General features: G+C 38.5%; 1 protein-coding gene across 1 annotated transcript in view; it reads right to left on the bottom strand.

Moving 5' to 3' along the window:
- The window catches only part of WDR70 (WD repeat domain 70), a 143,648-nt gene that overhangs the window by 37,353 nt on the left and 96,038 nt on the right, over nt 1-10,257 (bottom strand). The window contains exon 10 of the mRNA XM_009285217.1: nt 4,274-4,373. Coding sequence (XP_009283492.1) covers nt 4,274-4,373 — 100 coding nt within the window. The remainder of the gene's footprint in view (nt 1-4,273; nt 4,374-10,257) is intronic.

Raw genomic sequence — 10,257 nt, forward strand, 5'->3', positions numbered from 1 at the left:
CTGGAAACATTCCAGGTCAGGTTGGATGGGGCTCTGAGCAACCTGATCTAGTTGAAGATGTCCCTGGTCATGGCAGGGGGGTTGGACTAGATGACCTTTAGAGGTCCCTTCCAACCCAAACTATTCTATGGTTCTATGATTCTATACTGGAAGACTTTGAGAAAACCATTTCAGCTCCAAGTGTTACGAATAGTTGACTATACCTATTAAAGCTAATGAATGCATTTTTGGCATTGTTTGAAATTAACATCAGCGTTCAGCTCCTGAGAAATATTACTTGACATAAAACCATCTGATTTTTAAAATGCTAATGTCTGTATTTACCATAAAGTGCAATATATTATTACTCTACACAAAACAAAGTCACTATACGTGCTGCTGCATAATCCTTGAGTATACAGGAAACTGTATTCAAGGTGTTTCTACTTTTTAAACCAACATAAAAATTAAACTTTTTGCTTTTCCTCAAGAACATTGTGAAGAGAAATACAGCTAAAACTTAAACAAACAAAAACATCAAAAGGAACGACAACAAAAAATTTTGCGCTCAAAAGAAACCACTTATCTGCATAAGCTATTTGATAGGCTTAGATGTGAATATTTTTTCTTGGGTTTAACTATGGTGAACTTATTTTTCTATATAAGTTTACTGATTAAGATGGCACTGAGTCTGCACACAGTTCATACCACAGAAAATAAATGAACCATCAAACTAATAGCTATCATGAGATTCACGGAATTAATTAAGTCATTGCTTCATATTATGAGAAAACTAACTCCATAAATTCTGTACATACCAGGAGACAAAAAAGGGTTTTTTAGATTTTTATAATAGGACCCCAAGTCCAGTCCTAATGCTTACCTCTTCACTGCTAAACAAAGAAAACGTTCCCCAAATACTATCTTCACTGTATTCAGAAAAAAATTGCTTTCATGGTTAAAAGTCTGCAAAAATATCACTTTCTTAAGTTTCTGTCAAGTTACCTCCTAATACCCAACAAGAGTAAGACTGGGAACTCTCATAAGCAGCTCCTTAGCTTTTCATTTTCCCTTGTGCTTGCAGCTGAGCCCTGCTTCATCTCTCTCATATCCAACACAGAATCTACATCAGATGCAGGAGAGTCAATCAGGCTTTCAGTGAAAGTCCCCGTTCCCCAATCAACTATCCTCTCTTTGATCCTCAGCACTTGGCAGGTGTGTTAATCTATGAATGCTGGATCCACATCTGCTTTTGTTGGTACAGATCCAAAGCAATACTCATATTAAAACACTGACCAAACAAGTCAAAATAAGGTATGAATCCTCCTTACTCTCTAGCATAGCACACACAGAGCTCTTATTTTTTTAATACACTAGACAAAGGTAGCACTTTTATCCACACTGAGGGGCCAAATTTCCGTACAGTCTTACATTCTGCAAACAATCGATCAACATTTTATATAGCTTAGAGCAGAACGTGGTAAATAAAACATAAGTAAGTGAAAGTATGTTTAATACGACACAAAATCTGGAGACAGATGAGGAACAGCAGGTAATCAAAAGTGCCACATGCAATAAAACTAAGCAAAGGTCATTTATGTCATCTACATTCATAAATGTGAAACATAAGAGAATTTACATAAATGGAGGTTTCAAGACAGCACTAGTGAATATTCCTCACATAAGTATTAACCTTGTTTGCTGTTAATATTTTAAAGCACACTGAGGTTTCTCTTGAAATCTTACAAAGTATGTCTGTGCGAATTGTACAGGGACACCACCACTGGCAGACAGATGCAGTATTTCACTTAGCCCAGACCAGAAAGGCAGATGGTTCACCTACTTTCCAAGCAGGAGAAGGTTCTCACATAGTAAGTGTCTGGTTCAGTAAGGACCAGCAAGGTTGCAAGTTTTTACGTCAACCACTTAGGAGTCATTCATGATGAGTACAGTGGCAGTAGAACTCTGGATGCAGGAGCCTGAACAGCAATTAAGAAACAATCCAAGTGCCATTAACATGCCCCAGTAAGCCTAGGGCTGTTGAGGACAAGACTACCATCATCTTAGAATCATAGAATCAATAAGGTTGGAAGAGACCTCCAAGATCATCGAGTCCAACCATCAACCCAACACCACCATGCCCACTAAACCATGTTCCTAAGCGCCTCATCTACACGTCTTTTAAATACCTCCAGGGATGGGGACTCAACCACTTCCCTGGGCAGCCTCTTCCAATGTTTCACCACTCTTTCAGTAAAGACATTTTTCCTCACGTCCAATCTAAACCTCCCCTGGTGCAACTTGAGGCCATTTCCTCTCGTCCTATCGCGAGTTACTTGGGAGAAGAGACCGACACCCACCTCACTACAACCTCCTTTCACGTAGTTGTAGAGAGCGATGAGGTCTCCCCTCAGCCTCCTCTTCTCCAGGCTAAACAACCCCAGTTCCCTCAGCTGCTCCTCAGAAGACTTGTTCTCCAGACCCTTCACCAGCTTCATTGCTCTTCTTTGGACACGCTCCAGCACCTCAACGTCCTTCTTGTAGTGAGGGGCCCAAAACTGAACACAGTATTCGAGGTGCGGCCTCACCAGTGCCGAGTACAGGGGCACGATCACTTCCCTACTCCTGCTGGCCACACTATTTCTGATACAGGCCAGGGTGCCATTGGCCTTCTTGGCCGCCTGGGCACACTGCTGGCTCATGTTCAGCCGGCTGTCGACCAACACCCCCAGGTCCTTTTCCGCCAGGTACCTTTCCAGCCACTCTTCCCCAAGCCTGTACCGCTGCATGGGGTTGTTGTGGCCGAAGTGCAGGACCCGGCACTTGGCCTTGTTGAACCTCATACAGTTGGCCTCGGCCCATCGATCCAGCCTGTCCAGGTCCCTCTGCAGAGCCTTCCTACCCTCGAGCAGATCAACGCTCCCACCCAACTTGGTGTCGTCTGCAAACTTACTGAGGGTGCACTCAATCCCCTCATCCAGATCATTGATAAAGAGATTGAACAAGACCGGCCCCAAAACTGAGCCCTGGGGAACACCGCTCGTGACCGGCCGCCAACAATCCTACTCTGAAAGATGTGACCTGGGGAACATAATGTTTGGAATCTTAGAAATGTGGCAAGACATACAAAGAAGTCAGAGAGGCAGCACCCAACAGCAGCTGCATATCGCTGTAAAAGCCACCAGTGCCACTCTACTCATCAGGGACAGAAGGAGGGGGAGGACTCAAAGCAATTGCAAACTACAGCCCTTGGCTTGGAAGCACATCCCCTGTTTCAGTGCTTTTGCCGTCTATGACTACCTCTATCCTGGTATTTTGTATATGTAATCTCATTCTGTCTACGTACCAAACTGACCAGATGTCCTGTACATATGTTAGGCACAGTGTTAGCCGACATTAACACATACTGCCTCTCCCCTAGGCCTGTTTATTTGGCCTTGGGGCCATGCTAATGCATACACATAGCTTCTGGTTACAGCTGGTTTCCATCCAGACAGCTCAGATCGTACGCTTGCACCTGCCTGCAAAACACTGGGTAGACAAATCTCTGTATCAAAAGCTGCCTTAGGCAGACACCATCCTATCCAATACATCTAACGCTGAAGTGAATGAGTCTTCAAATATATCTTTGCCTTCTCAAGACTTTTTCTGTTATCTAAAAGTTTTTCTATAAAATTTTTATCTGAGGTTTAGAAAACAAGCATTTTTTTCCTGTCCTGTAGACATTTCAAATTTTTTTGCCATTCAAGTACATCTTGGCCACTCACTTCCAGTTGTCACCTCTTGATGTTTATAATACAAATTAGATAGAAATTACAATTAGAACAGAAAAGGACATTGCATAAGAAAGCTGCTTCAGGAATTAATAACTCCAGAACAGAGATACTATTATTGAGACACAGTTATGTTCCTGGAAAGAACTAAGTAACAAAACTGGTCTCGTTTTATTTTTAATTAAGCTAATAATTTCCTTTTGGTGTATTATTAATGCTAAATAAGAAGACAGATCAGGAACTGTGTAATATAAACAGCAAAGTTCTCTTAATATATTCCTTAACTGCTATAAAATGCACTTTCAGGAACACAGTATTGCATGGTGTCAAAATAAAAGCCGTAAATTGTGAAACACTTCAGGTTTAAATCACTAGTATCTGATTTCACTATCTTACCTCCATCATAAACAATTACATTTAACAATGACACAGTTTAAATGGTTGTTTACTGAACCATTTAACTTAGTAAAGTTAAAATTGTCTTACATTCAACACATCAAAAGGTTCTTTCAATCACCTACCTCCCCGGCTGGCAAGGACAGTACCGTCATAGGAAAATGTCAAGCATGAAGTGTCAGTGCCTGGAGCATGGGCTTGCCTGCAGTGGAACTTTGTGTGTACCTGTTTGTCAAACAAATAGAACATTAGAAAGTTTGCTTATTTCAAGGCAGGACAAACATTTCTTTATAGCATTTTGTGTACTCTGCTGCTATTCCTAAATTTATACAGAAAACCCTGCATTTTTAGCAGGTACAGAAGATAAGTATTTCTACAGCCTTTTAAAAATGTCATATATGTTTCAGAATAGGCTTTCATAATAAAAGCTTGAATGCAAAATTTGACTTTTTCATAGATTTAATTATACAGTCCACATTTACATAGCATCAGTGCTCCTGGAAAACTCCCACTAGCACTGAATAAAGGTAGTTATGCCTGGTTAAGATAAAAATACATTTTAAGACAGTTCTCAACATTCCCCTAAGCAGGAGTATAGTTACAAAAAATACCAATATACAACATACATACTTTGGAAAGGACTTAAAAGAAGGACTTACTTTTTTCAAATTTAATCCCTGCCTAAATTCATGGCTTATATAATAGAACAAAGCTCAGATATTCTGAGGTTTGTGTTCCATTTAGCTGCAATAAAATTCAAGTTTGGGAATGATGTATGTTTATTTTTAATTATTTCTATTTTACCAATAATCCCTAGAGAAAAGTAGAAATTACTTTCAAGTTAACATTTTGTTCTTGTATAGAAGTGATTTCTTATTTATTAAGTCACTATTTAGTAAAATCCCTAAAAATGCTATTAAAAAAGGAGGAACCTCAAATTCATTTTAGCACTTTTGTAAAATCAAGCTTTCCTACTTCCCAACGAAAAACAAAGGTCTCAGCTAAGATACCAAGATGCCTTTCATACACAGGAAGGGAAAATAGAAGAAAAGGGAAAAGACAGAAACAGACAAAGGTATTTGAGATGGGTTGACTCCTTTTTTAACACCTAGGAAATTACACTTCTCATTTGCCCTCTTTTCCTAATATAAAACTAATTCATACAGTTGTAAAATAAAGCATTCAAGAGTTAAAGGTTTCCTGTGCAACTGTATCTCAGCTTCCCATCTGTAAGACAAGGATTAAAACATGCCCTTCCTCATACAGAGGGGAAGACGACAAATTAGTGACCTTAAAATCCTTTATTTACTGTAGTGATGAGCAAAACAGAAAAATATGCATAGAAGCATGTATTTTCAGAGGAGGGTTTGAACAGCATGCAGTAAGTCAGATCTAGAGTCACACCCTCAACAGTAAGAGGACAAAATACTGAGCAGCTGCTTAGTGATTACTATCCAATCTATACATTAAAAGAGACAGTTCTACAGAATAAAAAAGGAGGATGTGATCACGAAATGCAAACGCATGGACTGAATTAAGCTTGCAAAGGAATTCTCAGTTACTGTATCATCTAATTTTTGACTATGCACCTTACTAAGGCTCTTTTTATGGGCTATTTTATATGCAAAAGACCCAAGCTAGTAAAGTAACGTGTTGTTTACCCTTTCACATATTTGTTCTAAATTTGGTCCAAAAGCTAGAGAATCTTTGTGTGATGACATTAATAATGATTGCAATCTTATTTCGTTGTGCAGATTTAGTCAAGTTTTGAGGAGTCACGTAAGTCATTCCCTCCACAAATAACTCTTCAACAAACAAAGAAGGATTTCAAACACCAAGTAAATGCTTCTTACAGTATTTGGAGATAGAATGTAATAGCCTACATTTAGCCATAGTACTTGTTTTGAAATTACTGTCACTTCTAGCCAATTGTGCATATCCTGGAGAAACTCCATGAACAGATTGCAGTTTACAACTGTATGTCTTTGGTGGGGGTGTTTGTAACTACTAAGAAACATATTTTATGCATCCAATTACACAAAATTTTCCAAGTGTGGGGTATATAAAGGATAAATTGTGAATTGCCTATCAGAAAACCAATTTTCTGTAATTGTTAAACATTAACAAGCAATTAAAATGATATATTTTCTGTCTAAGAAATACCACGGACACTTGCAAAATTATCATAAATGGTTAATAATCACACCTAAAAAAAAATGACAGAAAGATTACAATATGGTATTTAGCTATCTTAAATAAAATGGAAAATCTTTGTTTGAGTTCCACACCACTTGTCGACTCAACACTCCCATCCCTCCCTGGCAATGTCACACTGACTTACGTGTATTAAAATAACAGTTTTCTTCATTTTGCTGCCCAACTGAATGCAAGGGTGTTTGATTTTTTTTTTCTTTCATTTCATCCTCAGTCTGAAATGCCTTCCTTTTGTTTTGTTTTGGATACAAATTAAAGAAAAAGATTTGGGGTCCAACCAATGCCTTTTCTTTTATGTTTTATTGGTAAAAAACCCCAAACATATATATACATGTAGATAGATAGATGGATGGATGGATGATAGATAATCACATAATGTTTCAGGAGTTTTGTTATTTTTCTATGGTCAAAGATACTGATATTATTTATCATGAATTTATGAATCCATTAATCAAACCTAAACTGTATCTTTCAGGAATTAAACAGCGCACCTTAAATATGTCACCCACTATGGAGCCTTCTCAATGAAGTACTTACACTCCAACTAGTTCTTACACTTTTTCAACTGTCTCATAGAAAAATAGCAACATACAGACATCCCAGACTCAGACATTATTTGCCCCTTAATCACAAAAATGAAAACAACAGAACAAATTTAGTCCAACCCTATGCAGCTTCAATGCCTTAGGATTTCATGTAAAACAAGACTTGTCTGAAAGGGACAGTAAGACTGCATCAGCAATTCTGTTTGTCTTTAGAAATAAATTTGCTCAGTTTACCAGTAAAGAGATTGATTTCCTAACTTTGAGCTCTGCAAGCTTGCCTTCCATATATTATTCTGCAAAGGAATATAACCCTGAATTGTAATACTAAATCAAATATTCTAAAATGATAGAAGGTTGAACAAGTTTTTACATATACTGGCAAATGTTCATTGCAGTTTTCAAAGAAAATAATGTGTTTGGCCTCTGGCCTCTTAACATTTTTAACAGATGTCTAATCTTGCTAACAAATCATTAGCAAAAAAAATGAAACAACACAAAAAATGTAAACAATTCAAAAGTTTGATTCAGGAAGGGAAGGAGAGAGCATTGAAACACTAGATAAAGATGTAAAGATAATTAGGGCAAAGTGTATCTACATTTCTCCCTCATTACCCCTCTCCTTTTGTTGCAGAGGTACCTGCTATTATGGAGTAATAGTCATGTGCCACACAAAATTTGACAAGTTCATCGGTCCTTAAAACTTTTTAAAGGTGTAGTTATTTCAGCAAACTCTGCAGTAACACACTCTATCTTCTGCAACTTGTTTGAAGGCTTTCTTGCAAATAACTCCAGCAATATAAGCACTTTCTTTCTAGCTTTGTATTAGCACATATATTTTTGTTAAGCAATTACAGCTGACTGGACTTGTGTGCAACATGAAATGACAGGCAGAAAATATGAAGCACATGTGCGAAAGGACACAGTTGCATGTATCAAAAAACCTAGGATAACAGATAAATGTCAGGGTTTGCAACATCGCCGCAGTTCTCAGAGAAGATGAGACCCAGAAGATAAAAGGAAGCCAGAGAAAGGATTGGGAAGGGGCGGGGTGGGGGAAGGTACACGACTGGAGCATCAGTAATGAATTTCTGTTGTACAAAAATCTAGGTGGATTGAAGAGGACCAATATAGGAAGTGAAGACGACAGTGGCCACATGAAGCGTTAATCACAAATGAATGACCTACAACAGACCTGCACGGTTAAGAGTTCTGTGTCACACAACTGCTCTCCTTCGCCAGAATCCTAAATAAAACATGTTCTAGGAAAAGCAGAAGATAGACCTAGTCAGCTTGTTCATCTCAGAAATCCAAGCCACGTCCATGAGAAAAACAACAATACGCTTAAATAATGAAAGTTTTGAACTTTCCACATTGTTTCTAGGACACAATATTTCACAGTAAGCCGACACTTTCCCAAGATTATAATGCTTCCCCACCCACCTTTTTTCTTTTAACAAAATAACAGATGTTCCAGCCAAGACATTCTTCTTCCTTCTTGTTCCTAACATCTTCAAGATTTTTATAAAAGCAGAGGCAGTAAATTAAGGAAGGCCTTGGGGAAAGTGAGATCTACAAAGATTGCTATATCAAACTTTTCCTGTATTAAAGATGCATAACAAAATTTTACTCATTTATTAGTAAATGTATTAGCATAATAAATTAGTAAACATAGTCAACCATGCAACCACAATCATGGTGAACATAGTCAACCATGCAACCACAATCATGTCTACAGCAAAAGGAACTCTATCCAATATGGAGTGTGCCACTAGCAATGTGCAATCAACCAGAATCGTGTCTACAGCAAAAGGAACTCTATCCAATATGGAGTGTGCCACTAGCAATGTGCAATCAACCAGAATCGTGTCTACAGCAAAAGGAACTCTATCCAATATGGAGTGTGCCACTAGCAATGTGCAATCAACCAGAATCGTGTCTACAGCAAAAGGAACTCTATCCAATATGGAGCGTGCCACTAGCAATGTGCAATCTACTCCAGTTTGCTCCAGCACAAGGAAGATGTATTCTGAACAGAGAAGCTCATCTCTAGAGATGCCTCCCGTGCTCGCTTACCGGCTGTTCACATCAAGGACGGTTTCCAACACTCCTTGAGAGAGCTGGAAATCAGGATTTATGCTGGTTTCAAACATGAGGCAGAAGGGCAGGACTAGCTGGGCAGAGATGCCAGACAGGCAAGTCCCAAACCACATATGGCTGTTTGAGACTTAAATGGGTGAGTTCACCCAACTAAGATACTTTCAGCAAAATAAATTAGCTGACACTGACAATATCCAACTGCAAAAATGATAATCTTTAATAAATGTAAAAGCCTTCCAAGGTAACATATTATCATAGGCCATTCTCAAGGCAACAAAGGCATGAGCTATAAAGCTGCAAGAGGAAAACAAACAAACAAACCAGAAGTCTTTTTAGTCACAACTGAGCAAAGCTGTCCGGGTCTTTGCTGAAAGTGATCCCATCAGAGACAGCCAGCAATCTCAGAGCTGTGATCACAGCTGACAAGACAGACAGGTTCCCAGGGCACAAGTTACACTCTCCAAATGGCTATTTCCCCATCCCCCCCTTTGGTCTTCTCTACTGAAGGAAGCATATTTCCTTTACTCTCAATTACAATCCAGAAAAGAAACATAACTGTACTTTCTGGGTTTAGTATATCACTTACAAATTATCAGGTCTGCAAAGGCCAGCTGAATTCAGGAATTTCTCCACTTTTTCCCCAAGTAGGCAGTTGCAGACTATATCAGATGCTTTCCTTAAGTCTCTGTAAACATGATCCCTGGGCTTTCAATTTATGTGACAGCTCTTCAATACCACTTCCCGTCATGTAGAAGTGGATGCTGTTTCAGTAATGACCATACTGATGCAAAACAAGATTAACTTGTGAAATTTGAGGTTTTAGTGTTTACATGACTACACTGTTACCTGATTTGCTCTTCTCCACGATTTTCTAACTCAGTGACATCTACATGTATCATTAGCAGATATGAAACACTCCTTCCTTTCTCTCAATCCTAATTAACCAATTATGAATACAGTAACTTAACATATTTGCCATAACCAGGACATCTGACTGGCAATTGTATTTAACTGTCCTGCATGTCCATTATATTCTCATTTGTTGAAATTAAGGCCTTTTTCTGGGTGGAGGGATGATATTCTAGGGGAGGCAAGTCTTTGGGATTTCTTTCTCTCTCACACTCAGCAGTGGTTCAATACCCTCCAGTAATCTGTCACATGTATTTCATAGAGAAATTTTCCCAGTTATTTGCAATTACTGAACGGTAAGAGACTTGACTTTTTTTCTTTTTTTTTTTTTTAAATCTTCTGCA

The sequence above is a fragment of the Aptenodytes forsteri genome, unplaced genomic scaffold (genome assembly GCF_000699145.1).
Source record: "Aptenodytes forsteri isolate BGI_AS27 unplaced genomic scaffold, ASM69914v1 Scaffold120, whole genome shotgun sequence".
Classification (NCBI taxonomy): domain Eukaryota; kingdom Metazoa; phylum Chordata; class Aves; order Sphenisciformes; family Spheniscidae; genus Aptenodytes; species Aptenodytes forsteri.